General features: G+C 41.1%; 1 protein-coding gene across 4 annotated transcripts in view; it reads right to left on the minus strand.

Annotated features, from left to right (window-relative positions):
• Positions 1 to 25,376, minus strand: part of Gfra1 (GDNF family receptor alpha 1) — a 205,478-nt gene that overhangs the window by 138,995 nt on the left and 41,107 nt on the right. For 3 of the 4 annotated variants that reach the window (XM_069988094.1, XM_069988093.1, XM_069988095.1), the window contains exon 5: positions 10,679 to 10,693. The exons of the other annotated variant lie outside the window; for it this stretch is intronic. In XM_069988094.1, coding sequence (XP_069844195.1) covers positions 10,679 to 10,693 — 15 coding nt within the window. The remainder of the gene's footprint in view (positions 1 to 10,678; positions 10,694 to 25,376) is intronic. 4 annotated transcript variants of the gene reach the window in all.

The following is a 25,376-nucleotide window of genomic DNA, read 5'->3' on the forward strand; positions in this document are numbered from 1 at the left end:
TATAATCTTTAGAACTAAAAATAATTCTTTGATTGTATTAAATGAGCCTCTACTACCTACTCTGCAGCCATCTGGTCCCTAAATCTCTCACAGAACCCCAGGCCTGCCCTCTTCCCCCGGAGTGTTTCACCTCTGGGTGCCCTGTCTTTATGACTATAGGTCCACATGCTCTCTATTTACGTGAAGGACCCCAACAACAATTTTTCTTTTCTCAATATTTTAAGAGATTTTTCAGACATGAAGAATAGTTCAATGAATTTTACAATTAACATTCATATACCTACTGCCTAGATTCTACTATAACTTAAATGGTAGTGTACTTGCTTTATCACATATTTCTCCATCTTTACACACCTCTATCCATCTTTGAAATAAATTGTATGTGAGAGTACACTTGCCCCTAAATGCTTTAGTGGACACATTCACTAGGGTCTGTTTTTATTTACCATTTTTTCCTTTCTTTGTTAAGGTGAATGTTACAAAACGTGATATGCACAAATCTTAAGTATATTTTCTGAGTTTTGAACTATGCTTCTAACTGTATAGACCAAACTCTATAAGTTGGAGATTATGATCATCAGCCCAGAAGGTTCCTACTTGCCTCTACCAAGTCAATCTCTGGTCCCATTTCCCCAGAAGCAACCAATGTGGCTGGTAGCTTTTACATCATAGATTAGCATTCATTTGTTCAATTAATTAATTGATTCCTAACTTATTTATTCTGTGGTACTAGGGTTTGAATTCAAGGTTTCATATTTGCTAAGGCAGGTACTATACTACTTGAGCCATGCCTTCACACCTTTCTATTTTGGTTATTTCTTAGTAGGGTCTTACCTCCTGCCCGAGCCAGCCTGAACCATGATCCTCTTATTTTCACTTCTTGTTGTAGTTGGGATGGCAGGCATATGCTCCCATGTTTATGTGGATATGGGAGTCTCAGACACATTTTATGCCTGGGCGGGCCTAGAACTATGATTCTCCCCAATCTTAACCTCCCTCACAGTAGGGGTGACAGGTATATGCCACCACACCCAATTATTGGTTGAGATGCTATCACTAACTTTTTGTAAATTGGTCTTGAACCAGAATCTTTCTAAGTAATTAAGTAGAGATGATCATTGTCAACAGCCACTCATCATTCAATGTGGACTCTTTTGTGGTATGTATAGTGCTTGCTGTTTCTCAGCTCAAAAATCTACAATGCCATGTTGAGGGCTCCGAAAACAAGTCTAAACTCTACTGCCTAGATTTCAAAATAAACAAGAAAATCATTGCTCAAATGATCTAAAATATTAACTATATAGATATGGGCTGCAATTTCATTAGTTCAGGAACATAACACTCACTTCACTGATTAGCAATGGTAACAGTTTATTTGCAGCCCTTCAATAACAATAGAAGTAATAAAATGAGTGGGAAATAGTAGGGAAACTCAATAGCCAATATTAATCATTTAGTATACAAAATGCTTTTAGTCGTACTGGGAGTGTTTAGGGACATAAGAAAACAAGGAGGATTTTCAGCCATGAACAAGTTGTTTAATCGGCCCAACTCACAGTCCACTTTACTGCCCTAGGAACAGTCTAAAAATCACTGCTTGTCTTTTCTCTCCATCTGCATTCAGACTCTCCACCCCTGTCCTACTCATTCCCAGGTCAAATCTGCCCTTGTTCTACCCACTCAGACCTGCTGCATCCTTTAAACCATCTCCAAACATCACTGCTTCGGCAGGCCTTTCCCATCCATGTAAGGTCCAGCCTGCATGACCTTGGGCAGGACTGGAGGTGAATAGCACTAACTCATCTTGGGTCTCTGGCAAAAATTATCAGTTCTTGGAAGGCAGAGGCAGTGTACTCTCAGCCTCCTGGACCCCTGTTTATACTTTGCACAAATACGAGCAGGTGAATGCCTGCAGACTCACTGTAGATCCAAATATAACTCACCACTACCACCACATACAGAAAAAGCACTGAGAAAACAAAATGAAGGAAGTTGTGTTTTGAACTCAAGGAGGGGATATAAGGATTGCTAATATGACTATCCACTGCACTGTCAGCTTTGTGCTTCAACTTCATGAGAGGACCTAGAATGTAAAATAGAAATACATGTGTGCATAAACACATGCATGAACACAACCAGCACGACTGCACACAAAACCCTGATTCCCACGAGCTTTGTTGGCTTTTCTACTTGTATTCATTAAACATCTACAGGACACTGCTTTAGTGCTAGGTATTCAAAATAACAGGTGCGACCCCCTTCTGTAGAGGAGTTCAATATGCCATGAATAGGTGGCTGTTCAAACAGACCAGGATAAGCGTATGAAAGAGGTGCTGATGGAGCAAGGGAAGGCAACAGGCAGGAACAGAGTTGAAGGCAGAGCTCCAGGCCTCGCCTCAGGAACTCATGGGCAACCTACCTAGCAGAGAGGATGTTTTGAAGAGAAAGTAGAGCAGCAGTGTATCTGGAACTGAAGCAGGAGCCACTTTCTCAATAATTTCTAGGTAAAATATAACAATGGCTGAGAGTATGGTAGTGAGAGGAAAATAGAGGACTGTAAAAATGAGAGCAAATTTTCCCATACACACTGGAAGACAAGCAACCATGGCTGGATTATGTAGGCACAGCCTATTTATTTGATGCTTCAGAATAGGGCAAGGGCTACTAGGAGCATGCAGGAAAAATAGGATCATTCCAAGGCAATCATATGAGGTTGGCAAAGTGAGATAAAGAAGGGGTACTAGAAATAAAGGTGTGGCCACAACTCTAAGAGGTCTGCCCAGTGCCCCTGAGAAGAAATGAATGACACCTGCCAACCGCAAGCTGCCTCTGCAGGGGAGCGTGTGCATCACATTCACTGTCAAATATAAAGGACATATAATCAACTTGAAAATTGTTTCTCAAAAATATTAGTCATCTACAGACAAAACATGTGTATGAACCAACCATCATTGTTCGGAATGCTCTACTGGAGTCCAGAAAGCCAAACTGTGATGTTCACTGGCTTCAAGAGACCAGTCCACCCCTACTCCTGGACTGCGGGGCTGGAGCAGAACAGGTACTCTGAAGAAAGCAGGAAGAGCTAAAATGCTGAAACCACCTGTGTCTCCCCAAGTTCCCCATCTGCTGGCTGAATGTGGATGACACAATAGGTCTGCAACTCAGAGCCAGCTGTGCGCTAGCATGGACATCAGGCAAGAAACCTAAGGAAAGGAGCTGATGAGTGCATTCTGGCCCAAGCAGATAACATGCCCAACCACTCAGATATACCATACTTCCTGTCTTGAGGGTTTTTTTTAAAGAAGCATCCCAAACCTTCATTATCTGTGCTTAGGGAAACTTGAAGACTTAAGAATGGCCCTACCATGGTTCCTATGGAGGATTGATCAATGTAAGGAATGGACAGCACTCAAGAGCTGGGATGCTATGAAGAAATCAGGTGACTTGTCCCCTGGTTTGCACACGCAATAAGACTTAGCAACAAGAGCCCAAGCAACTGGCTTTTGCACTGACAAGCCTGCAAAGCCAAGCAAGGCTACTGGGTCAGATGCTCTGGGGTGGAAGCAGAGATGTGCTTGGTAAGTGTATACTTCTGCCTCCAGGTGATCATGCTGGGCCTTAAAATGGGTCAAAAGTCTGGAATTCTACATCACTGAGAGTAGTTGAGTTGGGCCAGTAAATTGAAGAACATAAAGCCACATATTACCTGTATTAAAGTTCTGTCCTAGGTATCACACTGAGGAATGACAATTTCCAAATTAGCAAGAGAGGTCAGAATGACCATGTGGTAACGGATTAGAATTAGGCATCAGTAGAAATCATGCTTAATTTAATCCAGGCACACTGGGTTCAGTATAAAAGACTGAGAAATGTGTATGTATGCACAGGTAAGTATATGCATCTATATTATTTGCTTAGTCAAAGGGCTTAAAAGAAATGACACTTCTTCTCTGTGTAGCAACAAGCAGTACTAGCATCCAGACTTCGGTTCCAAAGAGACTGAGACTCTATGGAAAAAAATGACTGACTGACTGACTGATGATTGATTGATTGATTGACTGATTGGGTTTGGAATGAGCAAGACACCTTTGAGCATCTCCTGGTACCATAATATATTATTTAAGTGCTCAAAGTATAGTTCTGATGTATAGTATGTGAAAGAGCTCCCAATCACCAAAGCAAACAGTGGGACAAAGGGTGAACCAATTTAACAGTAATACTAGACACTACGTTGGAAATTAAAACTTTACAACTTGGGGGTGGTGAAAGTGGGAGAAAATGAGAAATATACTGTTCAAAAAGGAATATACTCATTACCTTACTTACATAACTGTAACCCTTCTGTACATCACCTTTACAATAAAATTTAAATTTAAAATTAATTAATTAAAAAAGAAAATGAATAAGTATTACTGGGTTATCATCTAAAGTACAAAATAAATAAATCCACAAATCCATATTGGTTGCCACTATGAATATTTTCATAAATATGTCATAACACATAAAAATGATTATAAGTATACAAAATTAATCCATAATTAAAGAAAAGGCAAACATCAATACAGAAGAATATTTTTGACATATATTCTACCCTTCAATGAAATGGATACAACTCCCCACTCCTTAAAGGTGAGCTGGGAGTAGACTACCTTCCAAAGTGTGATGTATGAGTAGAAGTAACTTTGTGGAGGGGAGATTGGAGAATACTATTTCAACTGAGGGTTTCTGCCTGTCTGTCTCACTGGCTGCCTCTCCCTGCTTTCCCTCTCTCTTCCTCTCTCTCCTCTTCACCTCTTTTTTCTCTCTTTCCCTCTCCTTTCTCTCTTTCTCTCTCCTCCCCTCTCCTCTCCTTCTCCTTCTTCATCTCCTACCTCTTTACCTCTCTTTCTCCTTCTTTCTCCAGCCTGTACATGCACATGTGCATGCTCAAGCATGCGTGTGCACACACACACACACACACACACACACACACACACACACACACACAGTGAATCTATGAAAATAGCAATGTTGTTTCATTTGGTGCTGGAAAAATGAATACATTGCCTATGTGGTGCAGAATATTCTACTGCTTCCAGACAGATTAAGGAGCTGAGGCACAGGCACAGTACACATTAGAATACAGCCCACCACTTCCCACCACTTTCACATAAAGCACCCCACATACAATTGCCAGTTAACCATCATATATAACAACTTGCGATGTTTGCCTGGAAATGGTAACAATAGACTTAATTCATTCACCCAAATCCCACACTCATAAAGAAAACAATATTTCATAATGTAAAACACTACCAGGGGGCCATAATTTATGGCTAAGGGGTCAGAGCTTCCTTTATAATAGATGGGCTTTCTGAGGTGGCTGGGAAAACCTAAGATCCAATCCCAGCAGTTTGACCAGTAAGTTTGAAATATGCAAAAGAGGTCAAGTCAAGCTCATTATAAATGGTAGTGGTCCCCAGTTGCCACCAGTGCACCTCAACAATTAACAAGCTTGGTTCAGCTGCCAGAAACCACACTATGATTTATTATTCTCTTCAAATTAATAAAAGCAGTGCCACCCACCAACCACTGTAAATTCCAGTATGCATTCAAGGGAGAAAGAGCCAGTGTTTCTAAAGGATTCTGTGAGTAGGCTATACTTCTGAAACCACATTCTTTAACCCTATTTGAGCACTAGAGGAAGCCTCTGCGTTCACCCAGATTCTCTAAAGAATAGCTTGAAGGTACAGAAGCTATAAACTCAAATCTACTTGCAACTTCTCAAGATAAAGCAGGGCAGGAAGCCAAGAATGTGGCTCTCTCCAATTCTCTCAATCTTCAGATGAGAAAACTAAGGCCAGAGAACAAATCAGCTTCTCCAAGACACTAAAGACAGAAAAATCTACTGGTTGCCAAACTGAGGTGACCTAAGCCAGGGCCATGGATTTGAGACCTTTCTGGTTACAGATACATTTTCGCTCATTTGTTTAAGCTTTAGTTAAAAACTCAAACTGAAAGGTTTACACATAATTTGTTGACTGGCTTCTTTGCAAAATCTTGGGTATCTGTCAACTGTGGATACAAATTTTTGTTCATTGTTTAAAGCTGAGAAAAATAAATGGGAACAAGGTACTTAGGGATCACAGTACTATGGACAACCTGTTGCCACAGGCCCTCAAGACCTAGAAATTTGTTATTCTTTCTCTACATCATACTCAGCTAAGGATAAAAAAAACATATATAAGGTATTATTAGATCTCATATACAGTCATCCTTTAGCTTCTTTGGGAGTGGTCTCTAGGATAGCTTTAGAATACAGAATCTCTAGACTTCCATATCCATTATATAAAATGGCACAATCTCTGGGTATAATCTATGCACATCCTTCTGCATCCTTTAAATCATCTTTAGTTGGTTTACAACAATACAATGTCTAAGTGGCATATAAATATTTGTTACAATGAATTGTTTCAGAGGGAAATGACAAGACAATAAGTCTGCCAATGTTCAGGAGCAGATGCAACATCTCCCATCTGTGGTTGGTTGAATCCATGAATATGGAGCCACAGATACAGAGGTCCATATGTAATGTCTGTATTTGTTGGAGTAAAAACATGCATGTGACATGTAATACAAATAGTACATTTGTATGTATGTGTGTGTGTGCGTGCACGTTCATGTGTTGCAGAAAAGTTGGTTTTTAAGACCTGAAGGTGTATTTTAAAACCTAAAGAATATTTTAATAATGTCCTTAAAGACCAAGACTTGATAGCCTTCAGGAAAGGGAGTGTGAGCTAGCAAGAGACCTTCCATGAACAAAGTAAGCAGCAAGCCAGCACTCAGCACAAGTAAGCTGGCTGGGAAGGTTTGCTGGTTCCCCAGCGCAAAGAGATTTACGAAGGGTTGTGAACCCACTGGACACACAGACCTGGTTCTGGTTTCAAAGTTCACACCCTGCTCCAAAGCATTTACCCAGCAGCCAGAAGGGTCATTTTCTCCACTGTTCTTGGAAAAGCCATCTCCTGTTTCCTTCCCCTGATCTCCAGTGCCTGTCTGTTCTGTCACTCATTCCACACAGGGCTCTCCACCCCCCAACTGCAGCCACATCTGTCTGCTTCCAAGTCTGGAATTCTGTGCTCTCCTGCCCAATGAGCATTTCCCTTGTGAGCTCCTCCCCATTCTTCTAGAGCTACAAATAACTGAGCCATCCATCTTTCATGTTCTGGCCGCACCATCTAAAGTGGCCTTCTTAGCTGCTAGCCCATCGCCCTGTGACTGTTGCTATCATTTAATCCTCTCTCAATGTTCCTTGTTTAATTAATTTTGCATGCTTGGCTACCAAATGTCCCCCCCTTTTAGTTGTAAGTTCCATGAGAATGGGGCCTCGCTGTCTTGTTCACAGCTCCTATCCACATAAGAAAACCAGGTCCAAAAAGTACCTGGCACCTGTTTAGCAGCTAGAAAATAAAACGTGTGTCTCCTGTCTGAGAGGTACTGTAAATCACTGAATGGGAGGAGAAATCTCTCCATTAGCAAGATTTCAGCCCCAGGTAAGAACTGGAAAGAGGGGAGACTATGCCTCTTTGGTCTCCAAGTCTTTCAGGGACTATAGTTGACAGTGCAGAGAGAATTAACTCAATGGTGAAATCTTTATACTACACCCACTTAAGCTTTAAAATGCTCCACTGAGTGATACCGCTTTCATTTCCAAGCCACTCACTCGGTTTCTGTTCATTTTCAGAATCAAGGCTGAATCTACGGACAGGCATTCAAGAAAAGTGCTTCAGTGACTTCAAACGAGGTGTATGAGCAGGGCTGGGTGCACGTGGGCATGGAGTCCTGACTTCATTAGTAAAACATTGGTATAAAAGCGCTCCAAAACTCAAGAAGCTGCAAATAGAGCTTCTCCAATCCACGTGATGCTGGGAAGAGTGATTGTATGACACTTCGGAACTTCTGAGAGCTACCCAATGGCTTGTGAGCTCTGAGAGTAACAGGGAATGTGGGTCAATTAAAGCTACTTGAAAATGGAGCCCTGTGGCTCTAGAACTCCTCTTCAGAAAAGCCCCAGCTGCAGGCCCACTGGTGCTTGACCATCCTCAGATCCTGTGGTCTAAGCACCAGAGCAAGTGGCATTTATACATGAAAAAAACAACAACAACAGAAAGCAAGCTTAGACTGCCACAAAGTAGCAACACACTCCCACGTGTATGTACCACAGAGACAGCAGCGAAATACACAGCAGTCTCTGCTGCGCTGTCACCCACTGTAACAAGATTGATCTGTAGTGAAATAAAAGATAATGCAATCTAGAGGAAATAACTTCTGTTTCCTCGGAGAATGTCTGATGTTGTCAGCTGTTAGCCCGCTTCTCTTGCCCGCCTGCCACGATGCAAGGCAGCAAAACCTGCAGGCACTGCTGTGGGCAGACAGGTCTCTCCCACTCACTGCCAGCAGCACACCTGGATGAGCAGCATCTCCCCTCTGCCTGCCAACTCCTTGGCCACTCCAGAGCAAGTAGAACCTGAATGCCAGGGTGTTTTCAGGAGGGCAGTGCCACGGCGAGCTGCCATGATGGACTTGGGATACAGAAAATGACCCAGGTAGCACTGAATCATCTAAAACCCCCTAGTTTTCAGCTTGTTTATTTCTAACCTCATTCACCATACCCCTAGTTTCAGGTCAATGGTAGAAGAATTCTGGTGATTTGGACCACAGAAGGTCTTGTGGAGATTGTGTTATCAGATTCTGTCTATAAGACACAGGACACTGTGTCTTTGTCTCGCACAACTGTCACTTGACAGAACATTACACAGAGTGTTGTTTTCCCAGGCAGAATGGCCAGAAATGAAGCCAAGGAGAAGGTACCAAATGGGGAACCATCGGCCATCATTTCTGAAATGGGTCTCCATACAAAATGGTCCTCTCTAAGGTCAGGATATGTAAGTAATTCACCAAAGCAAGTTCAGTTCTCTCTATTCATACCCCTAGCAGTATCTTTTAGGGAGCTGCCACCCACCTTTGCACAGAGCCATGGGTAGCTATTGGCTTCCATCTCTGGCAGATGCTATTAAGTCTCAATAGCCGGTGATTTGTAGATGATTATAACTTTTGCTCTGAATATCATTGCTACTGACAGGCAAATCCCATCAATCAGATGGCAAGACCGATGAAAGAACAAGGCAGGCTTGACACAGGCAGCCACAGGCATTTTTTAATACTAATTATGGCCCCTAGGATGTTCGCTAGGTTGTCTAGAAAAGTCAGGCCTGATACAATAATGCTTCTCTTTTTAACCCTTCACCAGAAGCATCCGAACACATATTCTAGAAAGACTTTCCCAGTTCAAGCATGTTGTGTTTTAAAGAAAGAAATGCAATTCGCCATCAGGTGTGGCTCGTATTTCAGTTCATGGGGGGAAAAATAGTCTCCTCTCAGAGTGGCTCACTGAACCCCCAATTTGTTGAGACAGAGAACTCGCTGGGGCAGCAGGGCCTGACAGCGGCACGCTTATTACACCAACAGTCCCCGGCTCCTTTTCAATTTTGCTCGTCTCTTAGTCTCTAGCCAAATGGAACTTATTACTTATAGCTTGTTGGGATGTATGAATTATTTATAAAAGTAGGTCTATGACTCCAGACTTTTAAAAAGACCACACAACAGAGCCCTCATTGTTACCCACAACTGCATTTCTATCAGAGAGCAGATAGTCTCTGTAACAGGCCCGATACATGTGTGGGGTGAAATAGCAGTTATGAAAATATCAAGCCTGTAAGAGGATTTGGGAGTTATTTATGGAATGCCTGGGTATATTTTTAAACTGGTCTCTTTTATTCTAAGCCAACTTTAGGTTTCCAGGAAGATGCAGCCAATGTATGCTCTAAACGTATCTCCCAGCTTGAATACAAACAGTGAAGACCTGACATGTCTATCCAGCAGTTTTAAGCTAGGATGAAAAGGCAGTCTCCCCATCATATGTGTCAAGAAGGTTCGATGAAGCTGTGACCCCAAATTCAGATGGGGGGGTGAAGGGCAGGGGAACACATCCTCAGTGGGATCTAAAACCTGGACTGGAAGACACCATGTGGAATCAGATTTGATTTCCAGCACTCCAAAACACATGCCCTTGGATGGGAAAACAAATGCCACTGCCTCTTCCTCCCGTGGCCCTGATTCACTCACAGATTCCACTGGACATGTTGTGAGACACACTTGCGTTAAAAGGTACAGAGCAGCCAGCCATGGCCTCACCACATCTCCGTGACAGAGATATATTTTTTTTTTCTCACCAAAGACATGTCCTCTGGTACTGTCACAGCCTTAACTGAGCAGCAGTTCACCTTGATATGGTGGCTGGGATGAACAGAGGGCTTGTACCTGAGCTCTCCAGAGATAACTGCTTCTCGTCGGCCTCCCTGGTCTCCCAGGTCTCCCTGGTCCAGCATCCCTGCCCTCTACCTAGCACAGCCAAACACCTGATGCCTTTTGTCCCTGTTCCATCTGTCTATTTCCCCCACATGTAACCTCTAGCCAGGGTTCAGAGGAAGAAGCAGAGGCCCAGGAAGTCTGACCACATTTAAGACCATTGTCGTCATAGTATCCCCCTAAAGTCTATGCAACATTCCCAAAGAGGGCAAAGCCCCACAAGTCAAAGAGCACAGCCAACAGAAGAGCAGCAGGAATCAGTAAGACTTACCTTGTTGGAAAACATCTGCCAGGAGTGTGGAACACCAGAGGAGAGAAGGGGGAGAGAAAGGGAAACACATCATTAGTGAGGATGAAAAGACAACATGATAACCAGCCAACATCCATGGTCTTTGCAGTGCACTCTCTACACAACGTGCCCTTGAACTTGGGAGGCATGGTTGAACACTCAGGCTGTGGAAGGATACCAGCTGGGTCTGAATCCTGCCTCCACATTTGCAAACTCTGTGATGTCCGGTTGTCTAAACCACAGGCTAAGTGCGAGTCCTAGAGAGATTGAGCATTTTATCACACTTTTTATGGATCAGACTGTGCCTGGCACATAGTAAACAGAAAAACTGGTGAGTAGTCTTAATATTTCTACATTCACATTGAGACCTTATAAAATAGATCGTATAATCATTCTTATTCCATAGATTGGGAAACTGAGTCACTAGAATGCTAAATAAATCATCCAAGGGCACAGAGAAGAAAAAAGGAGCTCAGGATTGATATCAGGTCTGTTTGGTTCCAAAACCTATTTTCATACCCACTGCCTGATGGATTTATAAATAACCACAAATAACAATGGCGTATAAGAGAACAGAAAAAGGACCTCTAAATATAGTTCTGTATTTAAATAATAGAAACAAAATGTGCATCCATTCTTTACATTTCAACTCATGATTAATAATTAAGTGTGTCCTCGTAGTAAATCCTAGATCAAAGTCTGTTAGAAAAGTAGAAAATATGATTGCCTTTTTTTCAAGAAATATTTGAGAGGTTAGTAGATGCCAATAGTTCTGTTTTTCACTAGTAACAAATAAATAGCGCAAAAACCATAGATAAGCAGTCAGTTACATGCCCCTAAGAGTAACCACTCGCATGACCTTTTATTGACACAGTAAAAAAAACATGTTGCCTGTATTTGGATTTTGCACACATTGACTAATAGAACAGACACCAAAATGGAACATATAACCCCAAATCCATTTATCTACCTATGTGTGTGTACATGACTATATAAAGGGAGACTTGTGATAACACAATTATCTATCTACAGGAGGTGGAATTGGCATTTTTAAAAATATTTTGTAAGATTTATGTATTATTTTAATTAGTAGCAATGCCTTACATTTATAATCTGGATTAAGAAGTAGCTGTTTCACCACGTGCCAGCAGCTCAGTCTCATTGCCATAATTCTAGCTACTCGGGAAGCTGCGATTGGAGAATCATGACTTGAAGCCATCCTGAGCAGGAAAGTCTGTGAAACTCTTACCTCCAATTAACCACTAAAAAGCTGGAAGTGGAGGTGTGGCTCAAGTGGTAGCGTGCCAGCTTGGAGAGAAAAAGCTAAAGGATAGCAAATGGGCCCCGAGTTCAAGCTCTAGTATGCGCACACACATACACCAAAGTTATTCCCATTTTACAAACTTAAGTATTCTATTATCAACATCTGATTTTGTTGTTAGTGGTCCCCTGAACCCCAACTCCCAAGGAAAACAATGAGCCAAGGGTCCATGAGTGGTGCAGAGGAAATATACACCAGTGTGCCACATTGCAAGAGGAAATCTGAATGCAGATTTCATACCACCTTTTCTCCCACATCCAAGTAAGACAGTGGCGATGCAAATGGGACACAGTAATACCACTACAGGACAACCGTGACCCTGCTTTAATTCATGCAGGCTGCCACGAGTTCTACATCCACAGATTCAGCTACAGATTGAAAATTACATATGAACCTGGCACAGTGACTCAAGTCAATAATTCTAATTGTTGGAAGGTGGAGATTAGGGGGAATCACAGTTTAAGACCATTCTAGGCAAAGAAGATGAAAAAGATGAAGATGAAGACAGAAGAAAGAGGGGGAGGAGAGAAGAGGAGACAGAGAAGAAAGAAGCAGAAGCAGCAGAAGCAGCAGCAGCAGAAGAAGAAGCAGCAGCAGAAGCAGGAGAAGGGGAAGGAAAAGGAAAAGAAGGAGGAGGAGGAGGAGGAGGAGGATAACAACAACAACTTGGTTGTTTTTTTACAAGACTCCATCTCTACCAGTGTCCAAGTGTGGTGGTGTGGTACACCTATTATCTCCAGCTAAGTGAAAAGCACAAATAGGAGGTATCAGAACCTAGGCTGGCCCAGGTATAAAACCTAAGGCCCAGGTATAAAAAAAAATGGGGCCAGAGGCATGACCCAAGTAGTAGACCATCTGTTTATCAAGATCAAGACCTTGAGATTAATCCTCAGGACCACTACCTCCCTCAAAAATTGCATCAGCACTGAATATGTGAAGATTTCTTCTCTTGTCATTTTTCTCTAAGCAATATAGAATAACATACACATAGCACTTACATTGCATTATGTATTACAAACTATGTAGATGTTATTTAAGGCATACAGAAAGATATGCATACATTATATACCAATACTATGCCATTTGATAAATCAGCAGAGTTTGGAACCAATCACTCATAGATACCAAAGGCCAATAGTACACGCTATACAACATAGCTTTGGTAATTCATCATTTGTACACATTCTGACCCAGTAGTACGATAACACTCCTGAGATCAAGAGAAGGACTGTGGTCAGCTTTCTAAATAGAATAGTTTCACCAGTGTTTGCTTCCTGGACTCCACAGTCTGAATTACCCATTGTCTGACCAGCCTACATATCTTCAAATATTGGTCACTGTGAAGTCTATCTCCAGAGAAAGGGAATTTACTATTCCCACCTCTGTGCTCCTAGAGTAATTTGTGCAGGTTGAAATTGATCATTAGTTATCTATATGAATTGTGAGTTATTTATATCAATTAGTTATTTATATAGAGCCTTGGGACAAGAACAATGTGTCTTGATCACATCCTTGGATCCTCACACGCTTGGCATGGTTCACTACCCCTGAGGAGGGAGAGAAAGAGGACCAGTCTGCCTCCGGCCTCCTCAGGCCCAACCCCTTCATTATACAGATAAGGAAACTGAGTTGCAGATAAATTGGAAGTATTTCCTAAGGTCACACATGGAGTTCAAGACTGAGTCAGGACTACATTCATTAACCTTAATGAAGCACAAAAGCTCATCACCCTTATTAGCAAAGAACAAATTAAAGATTTATCATTCGCCTCTAATGAAGAGAGACAGAAATGTCCAACCTTGAAAACATCAGGGAAATAAGATTAGTCTTTCAAATACAGATCCAGTCTCAACATCCATCTAGAATCTGCAACCTCCCCTGCATGATCTTGACAAGGAACACTTCCTTGGAAATTCAATACTGGTTTGAATCATTGTAAAGCATCAGTGGGTAAGGAGGAAGGAAACGGAGGCAGGGATTCAATGACTTTATTCCTTCCAGTCCTATAGTACATTTCATATTAGCAGAAAAATTTGCAGACAGTACTGTTCAGAATTTCTACTCTAAAAACTATCTTGATGTTCATGGAAGCTATTTTAGATTTTTTTTAAAAAAAAAAAAACCTCTCTCAGCCTTATTTACATTTTACACCTTTTTACTCAAATGTAAAGCTACATAAACATAAGTATAAATATTGCAACAATTTTGCACATGAGGTGTCTTGTAATTTACACTCTAGATTTGTGACTTTTGTCCTCTGTGGTATAAATTATTCCATTCTTAGCATCCTTTAGCTTTTCACTCTGTATAATAATGGCTTTGGGTACCTTCTTTAACATTTCACTTTTCCCGTGAAATGAGCTACTCAGGCTCAGGCCCAAATGATTTATGGGCCGAAGAATGGAAAATAGTTGATAAGGTAGTTTCTGTGTAGGGTAGACATTCCCATCCTCAAAACCATATGCTCCAGAAGGAATAGAAGCCACCTCCGCTCTGGTCCTCATGTCCATCACCACCTCCCAACCCATCAGAAGTCACCATTTGTAACATCCAAATCTGAATGTGATATTCTTCTTTCAGCATAACGAATCACAATCCTTCTGAACTGGCATTTCCTTTATTGCCAACTTAGGCCTAGTTGAAACCTTTAGCCTTCCTGTTGGGAAAATTAAGTACTTTACATGAACATTTTTCCCTCTTGCTATGGTGATTCATGCTAAGGATAAACCAGTGGCATCTTTCCACCCTTACAAGGGCCAGCAACCAAAGTCCAGAGCTGAGAGCAGTGAATGACTACTACTGCAAGCCACAATCAGGTTGAACCCAAAGGACCAGCAAGGACACTTGTGCAGAGGAAATGAACTCCTTGAGACAAAGCTGTGCTCAGACTCACTTTCCAACGGAGGAAACCTCAATCTCTATCGTTCATGTGAACAAAGAAAGCCTGTTTTCCAGCCCTGACCCCCAGCCCCTGGAGCCCTTCTGGTCCTAGAGAGAGATGAAAGGCCATGTGTAAGATGGTGATTCAATGTGGGAGATGGTGATTCAATGTGGGAAGAAGAAAACAAGGAATGAAGAGCTCAGATTTGCCTTTCTCAGTCGCCATGTCCCATTTATTCCATTAGAAATGAGCATGGAGGCAATGTGCCCCTCCCCCACGGCTACTGAGAAATTCACACCCTAGAGATCTTTAATGCACCGAGTCCTCCAGAGAATGGGCCATAAAAAGACTAGATTATTTATTATTATTAATAAGTTATGGCAATTAGGCTGGGTGATTCCTAAACGTTGCTGATTAAAAACTTTCTTGAGTGCTGCTTATCCACATGGCTAGTGTTTACCTCGATTAAAAATGATTTAACTACACTCAGGGTGAACCCCTGCCTTGTGCCTGGGTTAATAATTAGCAGTGCACAGAGCCACTCGGGTTAAGTGAGTTGGCTCTCCTTTATTTATCTATTGCTTTGTTTTATGAGGAGAAGTGGATGGCAGTCTTACTGCCTATTCAGTCTGCTAGGAGTAATTTACTATTCCAATCCACAGTCCATAACTATGGTGAGAGAACCCTTCATTGTTATTACAATAGCACACTTAGCACACACCCCATAGCATTCAAGATATGCCAAACACAGAAAGTGTGCTTGGCTTCCCAAAGACTGGGGGAGGTAAAGTTACTAGTTCTCAAACAATGTAATCACACTACTCTCTCAATTTTGCTTTCTTTTCTAGGTTAAATTATATATGAGGAGAGTTTAGTTTCTTGAAAATGCATGCACTTAACTCCCATTTAAGAAGTCTCACCTGGGGAGACAGCTGTCTTACGAGTCCTCCTGTGGTTTGAGCTGCAAAAAGAAAATTCTTTTTTTTTCCTCCAAGTAGAAGTGCTTTTACAGTAAAGCACTGTAAATTTTACTGGGACCCAAATAACCAGGGCTAAGGATCCAGGGAACACCTGGAATGAAGGCCGCTTTGTTGAAAGGAGTCAGGTTGGCTATTCACCACAGTTGAGTTCAAGGGGAACCTAGTGGTTTCCTTACCAAATTTCAAAACCCAACCATCTCTGCCCATAGATACAAAAAGTAACCAGAACTCAGTCTGTCTAGTTCTGCCAACCTCTGTATATGAAATGGATTCTCTCCATCTTATGTTGAAAAGTGGGGACCACCATTGCCTTCCTCGCCATCTTGAGTATCAGCACTCTGGAGTAGCTGTTTTAAATGGACAAATATACAAATAAGACTTCCCCAAAAGGATTGGGTGAATTCCTTCTCTCCAAAATATGACCCAATGTAAGTTAGCACATGATCATGGCCACTGTATTCCAAAAACCTGAGATGGGACCCCCAGCTCCCTACTGGGTAGAACCCAGGGTATTCCCTCAACCTGTTAGATTCTGTCTCTCACCTGTAAAGTGAAGAGGCCTGACAAGCTCTACCACAGTGACCTCATGAACATCAAGCTGGAGAATTTAATCAGCACATGCACTTAATAGTCAAATGGTAGTCGATTAAAGCCTGGCTGCAGCACATCTCTGGCCATCTTTTGCTACCCGTTTTAAACCCTTTGAATCTCAGTTTCCTCCTTTGAATGCAATGAAATTATCTTTTAGAATTCTCACGACCATCACTCGGATCCTATGCATAAATCTCTCTGTCCACGGTGGTTAGTGGATGCTACATATCTCATAAATGGAAGTCAATGTTACTATAAGCAATAGAAAAGGGCAATAGAAAGCTCAGGTGCCAAAGTCATCTGTGGGTGTGATCTTGAACAAACTCTCCATCTCCCCAAGCTTTGGTTTTCTCTAATCAGCAAACTGCAAGTAACCATAGCTAATTTGTGTGCAACTTCATAAACTACCATGGAGACTAAATGAAGTAATGCATACCAGAGTGTGAAATAACTGGTAGATGGAGTGTTTCTACAAATGGTAATACTTACCAGTATTCTAATTTTTTTGTGTAATTTATTGATTAGCTACTATTTGAAATAACTGTGACTTACACAGTACTATATAGGGAGGAGTCTATGAAAAATTCATTTAAATGATCATTTTAAATCCTTCTTGTCATTCTTTAGCTACATGCAATGATGAAACCTCAAAGCAATTCTCATATATTATCTTATGAATGACTGAATTCTTCTTTTTCTTTCTTTTTTTTTTTGATAATACTGAGTTCATTTTTTTTTTTTAGAGAGAGTGGCCTGGCCTTGCCTATGATTCTCTTACCTTTGCCTAGCAATGAGAGGTGTGTGCCACCATGCCCAGCCTAAAAGAATCATTCTTCAGCCTTGTGGTCAAAGATCTGATGACACTAGGCTTTCAAATACCAATGAAGGAAGGTATCAGGTAAACATCCATTTTAGCACTTAGAGGCTCCAGAAACGGAAACCCAGAGCTTGGCCTTTCCTTTTGGTATCATTCATCCCTTTGTTCTTATCTACCTCCTCTGGCCCTGTCTTTGTTTCTCGAGATCCCCCAGGGGTTAAGGATACTCCCCTTCAGCCACTGTCCTTCTTGATGAAGGATCAACAGAAATAAGAATGGTCTGGAGACAACTGAATTGTCAGTACTTCCAAGAGAACCATGCTGCTCCCTACAGCGGGGTACTAGGGAGAATTTGCCTGAGAAAAGGGTTCCACTGTTTTATCAAATATGTCAGAGTCTGAGCACACCACACCACTTAGGCAGAGCCCCTTCCTGTCTGCTGCAGGTGCAGGTCTGTTCCTGCTGGAGCGTGGCCAGTCACGCACTCCTCCAGAGGTTTTGGTAGGCCTCAGTGGCACCACATGGACTATGATTAGTTTTCTATGTCTCCAAAGCCAGACAGCCATGTGGCCACCCAGCTCATACCCATGACCTTCCTGCCTCTTCCTGGCACCAGCAGGCATCACAAACTGAACAGCTAAAGCTTTGAGGAAAGCCTTGATGTCCAAAAACCCGTCCATTCTCTGAGGATGCAGGATGTTTTACCTCCTTCTTCTTTTTCTCCCCAGTCGTGTTATAGATGTAGGCAGAGAAAGTTCTATCATTTGCCTTCCTCATGGCCTCCCTTCACCTTTTATCATGTTAGAAATAAAGACCAATACTTTGCCTGTCATTGTTGTACCTCTGAAGGCACTCAGTGCTCAGTAAATGTCTTTTATTTGTGGATGAGAAAAAATATAAAAGCCCTGAAGACTCTTCCCTTTACATTTTCCAGGGAGTGTGCTAGCAACATCAATCTGAGGCCCTGTGATTGTAACCATCACCCGACACTGATTTGGTGAGGCAGGAGAGAGACAAGAGCTGGTAAAAGTCCCTAGCATTTTATGACTTTCTATCCCTAGTATATCTCACTCTTAGCACTGAGGATAAAACTCTTAACTACGGAAAGCACATAAAAAAATAGATTTAGGAATAATACTTTTTATGATTGCATTCTGTATACTATGAAAGTTATGTTCGAGTCTGCTAGTACTTTATGAAGCTGAGAAAGTAGAACAGCATGGCTTCCCAGCTAACAGTGTATTTTATATCCATTTAAAATGTTTTCCCTTAAATTGAATTACTTTTTGAGTAATTATAATAAGACTAATCTTGGCTTAATGAATTCATGTACAAATACTTTAGACTGCATTATTAAAATCGCTATGATATGAAACTATATTAAACTCGATCTCTCTAGCAGCCAGTGTTTTTCTTTGAAAAGAACAGCACACACGACTTTCTCTGAATTCTTTTGAATGTGTACTGAAAAACCATGAGAAGCCACATTAACAGAGCAAACAAAAGAATACAGTGACAAATAACACCATTCTAATTTTCCTAAACTTACATAATTGAGTATTAATTAGAAGTCACGGAATATTTTTAGCAAATATCCATCTACACAAAAGACTGCAGAGGTGGCTCATCTTCTAGGGAAAAAAATGCCATTATAGCTCTGATTATCAATGACATTAAACTGCTATTGAGAAAATACTAAAAGTGAGCCCACAGATAGCAAACCTTATCTTCTAAAATGTCTCCAAACATAGGAGTCTGAATATCTGACTTCCACTACCCACTGAGCACAAAGCCACCACAGCCTGTGGAATTCAGTTTCTCCATGTGCAAAATAATTCTGTATTAGATGATCTCTCAGGTCCCTTATAGTCCTAAAAGTAGTGATTTTAAGTTTAAAATTACACACATTATATCAAATGGGTTCTCACCAAATGTGGCATATTCGTCATCTTATCTTTACTAAATTATGTTCACTGAAGAAAAAAAGAAGTATTCCCAGCAATCCACATCCATCCACAAACACATTCATAATGCAGCCTGTGATTTCAAATTTATCCCAAGATATTATCTCAGTGGTAAAAGTATTTTTCCCATTACAGATAAATTATAAGCCAGGTGAAATCTTCAAGGACAGAGCGGCTTCTTGCATCAATTTCTAATCTCCACCCACACGTCCAATGAACGCTTGTAGAACATGCTCTTTCATCTCCCATTTTCAAGTCAACTGATTAGTTTGATTATAAATATATCTTGTTGCCAGGTCTGTGAGGTCCAGATTTTAAACAGATTGGTTAGCCAGTCTCCTAAATTCAAACTGGGTGTTTACAAATGTCCAGCAGAACATATCTTCTTCTTTGCCAGGTGATCATTATCAAGATGAACAACTTGAAAGCAACTGTAAGACAATGGCCATCATCATTATTCTGATGGCTTGGCATAAATTACTATCAGGAGAGCTCCCAGGAGCCAGAGACAATTAAAGTCTGGGTTCTGAGAAGCTATCCCCAATGACCATGCACTGTTGATCATCATAAAATGGGCTCGAGTCTGGCCACATGACACACTCCAGGCTGCCTTCAGTTTCAGGATGTACAGGTTTCAGGGTGGCTCTACGCTAAATCACTGGAATACACTTGAAAAACCCAATCATTTAAGTTCTTTAGGTTTCAGTGGGAGATTCTACAAGAAAATATTGGCAAACTACCCCAGTTCCTAAGATCTATCATTGAAAATTACTAATTATTTCATTAGGAGCCTCTGCTCCATTGCTCCCCAATTTCCTGCACATCTCCTGGGTGCATGAATATACACTTATCATTATCTTGGTCTCCTTTTTCTCCAACTAAGCTGAAAGTACCAAAATGCCCAGGGATTATGTTATGTTCATTGTTGTTCTAAAGCCCAGGGTAAACATGACAGCACAATAGATGCCTATTAATATTAACTGATACATTTTCAAAGCTACTCATGTATTTGGTGCTAATTTATGTACTTTACACAGACTATTTTAATTCTCCCTCCCTCTGGATTTTTCATTTTTTGATTAAGATATTGTAGCAGATCAGGCTGACTTTGAACTCACAATCATTGTGCCTCAGTTTCCTAAGTACCAGAATTATAGGCATAAGCAACCATAATCGGTGCCTTAATAGGCTCAATCACCCTAAAAGAGAGCTATCACTGCTATGCTGATTTTGCAGATATGGAAGTATAGGTCCAGAGAATTTAAAAGTTGTCAAAGACCACAGGGAAGAAAGTGAGCTAGAATTCCACTGAAGCAGCTTGATCTCAGAGACCATCTTATGCTATCTTGTCTTCAGTGAATGTCCAACCAATAGATACATAGAGTAAGTTGAACAAATAAATATGCGTCATCCCTTCTAAAACATCTGAGACAGAGAAGCCAAATCCATTAAACTTTTAGAATCAAGATCCCAATGTTGCTTGATCCTTCGATCACATTTTTTTCCTGTAATTTATCATCTCTGGATTTGGGGGTCCCACTTCAGGAACTACCTGGATGTATACATTTTTCTATTTGTCCCTTAACTTTACAAATTCTTGTTTAGAAAGTGCAACCACTTCAGTAGGTCAATGTCTGTTGTTGGGCAAAGGTAATGTAACGATGTAGGAAAGGATATGGAGCTGGAAGAAAGAACAGTTTGAGAAGAGTCTAGACAAGGGAAACCAAGACAAGATAGGAGAGATGCTGAGCCACAGAGATCTGGGAAGCTGCCCCTGCCAGCTGCAGTCCTACCAAAGTTCATGAAAAACATTCAAGCGGGAGGTTGTGGAGGAAGTACCAGGAAATTAATGAGTGCAGGCCATGAGGGGGTGGACTTTAGAATCAGAAGGCTTGTGTTTGGATCTGAATTTGCCACAGGGAAGGTCAGATCTCATTAAGCAGGCCCAGCATCTTCAAATCCACACTGGGACAACAGAGATGTGGTGTTAGTGTGGTGATCACAAGAGATCAGGCTCTTGTGGGAAGACAAGCAGAGCTCTGCACATCGATGGGGCACATCCTCAACAGATCTACGACAGGTGTTATAAGAAATTAAGTTTTAGGATAGCACACTAAGATCAATAACATCAGTTGGCACCCTGTAAACTGTGCTCATTACGATGGATAAAATGCACTTGTGTGGCTCTCAAGACTCAAATATCCAAGGCATCCAGCAAAATTCTCACCCACCTCCAGCATGGGGGACTGGCTAATCAATCTGTTTAAAATCTGGACCTCACAGACCTGGCAACAAGATATATAAACTATCGGTATTCAGGAATCTTCCTTCTCAGCCACCCAACTCTATCATTTCTCATCATGGCTGTACATGGCTGGGCTCCTCTGTAGCAAGGCATTTAGAGAGGAAAGTAACCAAAGAAGACACCTTACCAACCACCTCTGCAGCTGTGAGCAGACCCTAATCTGGAATCTCTCCGTCTCTGTAAAAGTCAGCAAGTCATAAATGTATTTACTACAGACCATATTCCATTTAAGTGTCCTCTTTAAAAAAACTAGAGACAGTCCACTTGACAGTTTAAGATTATTCTAAACTTGTGTGATACATATATTACTCACTGGCTCTACACAAATCATGAAACATACGTGTCACTCTCATGATGGATTTATGCTGGCTTGCTAGGAGCTTCCAGAAAAAAAGAAATTCCAGAATATTATCGAACCTAACAAAATTTTAAATCTTGCTTCATTTATACATAGAGTTCAACACCATGGTTGACACAGAGGTCTGCTCTTCAGAGCAAGAAGCAGTAAGATTAGAAAATCAAAGTCTGCTGGCGCTCTGACCTTGAAGTTCTCATATAAGAAAATAAACTTTTTGTCCTTCTGAACTACTCAGATAGCACAGATTAATAGTAATCAATATAATTAAAGAGTTAAGGCAATAACAAGTGTTAGTAACTATATGGAGAAATTTGATCCTTTTTATCCTGCTGATGAGGATGCAAAATGTTTGTGACACTTTGGAAAACAGTGGAATTCACCGTATCATCCAACAACTGCACTCCTGGATATAGGCCACACCAAATCTTGTGCACAAATATTTACAGCAACAGTATTTATGGTAGCCAGAAAGTGTAAATAATCTAAATGTTCATCAACTGATAGATAGACAAAAGTCCATTTCATTTATAAATATTATTAACTATAAAATACACAAAGTTTTAGCAAGTATGATTACATGAAAAATACATGAAGTTCCTCCACAACAGGGATAAACCTTGGAAATGTTAGGCTAAGTAAAATATGTCAGTCACACAGAAGCACATATTAAATGATCCTGTTTATATCAAGCAACAGAAACAGGCAAATAGACTAGAATAGAGGCAAATAGAAGACAGGCCAATTGGTTCTAGGGATGGAGGATGTGAGGTTATGAGGGAGGAAGGGTATAAGTTACGGGTGATGAGTTTCTTTGGGGGGATAATGAAAACATTCTAAAATTGACTAGGATGTGTATACAATTTATGAATCTACTGAACACTGAACTGTGCACTTAAAATGGGTGACTTATAATGTATGTGAATTATATCTCTATGGGACTGTTTCAAAAACTGGATGCATTATTAATGTCTAGTGGTGATAGACTTTGTCTCTCTGAGCCACAGCTGGGCACATCAATCTCCTACAACTGCATCCTAGCTCTCCATCCTATAATCCACACATTGGAAGAATCACATGCAGATGCTAGACACCATGTGAGATGCCATACTCTGTGCAGACAAGGTTATATCCAGACGAAATTCCACATCACCTCTCCTCCAAGGGTTACAGCTTGCTACCTCCATCTCCTCTTAGGTTATCCAATAAGGTAGACTCAGCCATGTGAAATTAGATGAACCAAATTATAACATGCTTTCAGTACAAAGAGACACCAGATTTCAAACACTGGTCAGACCTCTCCCACCCCACAAAATAGTGAAATATTGAATGATTTGCAGAAATATTTTGGGTGAATTAAAGGTTATTAAAGTTAATTTCACCTGTGCTTTTTAAAGTTTCTTAATGTGTTACTAGGAGATTTTAAATTACATATGTGGCCTATAATGTCTTACCCTACCTACTATTGATCTCTCATGTACTTTTAAGATCTAATACTGATCTCTAAAAATAAATAAAACATTGGAATTGTCCTTATCCCTGGTGTTTTGGAAGATTATTTTATTCAGACTTCTAAATGGTAATTAACTTTGAAGTCCACTCAGCAGTTATAAAATGCCTGCTGCTCTGCAATTACAGAGGCACAAATGGTTCCTTGTTTGCTGCCCTCTGCCAACTGGTTCCCTGGACAGGGGTGGAAGGAGCTTGGCATGGCCTTTCAAATATCGGCATGTCCAAATTTGTATGAAGCACAAATGTTTCCCAAATAAGGCAGGCTCGGAAAACTTTGCCTGGACTCTTCAACACTCACGATCAAAGGGTTGTTTTTGAAAATGCTTAATGATCAAAGACAAGATAATAGACTATTACTCAAGAAAGGATAATTCTTCTCCAAGTAAAGAGCCTTTTGCACATCAGTCTGGAAGCATTTGCCTTAGGCCACGTTTAGGAGGCTTTTTGATTCTCTTTCTTCAGGATCCTCTTTGATACACATATCCAGGACAATGAGAACATGGCCAAGCTGTGAGGCAGGCTATGAACTCTAACTCTTGGTATATTTGTCAAAAAAATCCAGAAGTATATCTATATTCCTGAGAGTAAAGAGAAATGGATCTCAGAAGTGGTAGATCCTCATGGTGCAGACATTAGCATGGAGCAGTAGAGCTGGGAGATCTACCAGGCTGTCTGGTGCTTTCTTATTCAGCCAAAGCAGTTCATCAAGTAACCTGAGTTAGGAGTTAAGATATGGATGTGCCCCAGTGTGGCAAGAATGACAGTTTAAGTAGATGATAGACTTATTATTCCACCTTAAATGCACCCAGTTCCAAAGTTAATGCCCTTCACAAGCACAGACTACTCTGTTTTCCCCTCTCATGCTGCATGATGCAACTCACTGCAGTGTACATTGAGTTACTGTGATCTTTTTATCTTTTATTTTTTGGTGAAGATATGAACCAGAATCATGTTGACACTCTGTGTGGTCTGAATCTCCAGACGGTTTCATTGGCTTAATTGTCTCCACTTCTGTGCATTATGAAAGCAGAGACCAAAGATCCCAGGTCCTTAATGTCTTCTGAGCACGCTATGGGTCCAGGTGGGAAATACAGTACTTAATCCCATCTCCTGTTCCATTAGACCCACTTCCTCTACGTGCTCAGAAACAAAGAGTACACCAAGCACTACACCTGCTGTAGCACCCAGGGCAGGCCACACGCCATGCTCAGAGCTGAACAAAGGCAAAAGACAAAATGCACCACCATCTCTGCCCTCTAGACTGTTCCTTAGTTAGAGCCCATCAAGTTATTTTAAGGGGCATGTGCTGTGTGGTGCTATAAAGAACAAGCTCATTTCTGAAGTCAGTTTGTGGCTTGAGAGGTCTTCAAATTATAGCAGTTGTTACAAAATGTACCTGACTTAGAGTTGCAAAAAAAAAAAAAAAAAAACTGGCTGTAAAGTGGACATTTCTAGATGGGCCTTTTCAGGCTTGGATAATCAAAGTCTCATTTTTCCAATCTCCTCCTCCTACCACTCCCATTTTCTCCCAGGCTTGATAGTAAGCACTAGTCTGGTTTAGAACATCCTGGGTGGTTTGGTTTGGGATGATAGAACCAAATGTCTGGAGGCTTTTTGATGAAAGAAGTTTAAAGAGGTCTCATCATCTCCCCGCTAGGCACTCCAGCTAAGTTGGTAGCCAGAATGGCTACAAAGGATTCACAGGGGCTACAGCCCCTTCTCTGTCTCTGGCTATCATGAGCAAATCAATCACTAGTCAAAAATACTCATGTTAGTTGGGCACCAAGGATTCAGCTATAATCCTAGCTATACAGAAGGAGAGACTGGGAAAATCCTGGTTCTAAGCCAGACCCAGCAGCAAAGTCCACAAAAGTCCATCTCAATAAAAAACTCGGTGTGGGAAATGAAGGGAGCTCATTGCAGCTCAGATACATACCCAGGCAGGAAGCAAAAC

Source organism: Dipodomys merriami, unplaced genomic scaffold (genome assembly GCF_024711535.1).
Source record: "Dipodomys merriami isolate MVZ:Mamm:240054 unplaced genomic scaffold, mDipMer1.0.p SCAF_35, whole genome shotgun sequence".
Classification (NCBI taxonomy): domain Eukaryota; kingdom Metazoa; phylum Chordata; class Mammalia; order Rodentia; family Heteromyidae; genus Dipodomys; species Dipodomys merriami.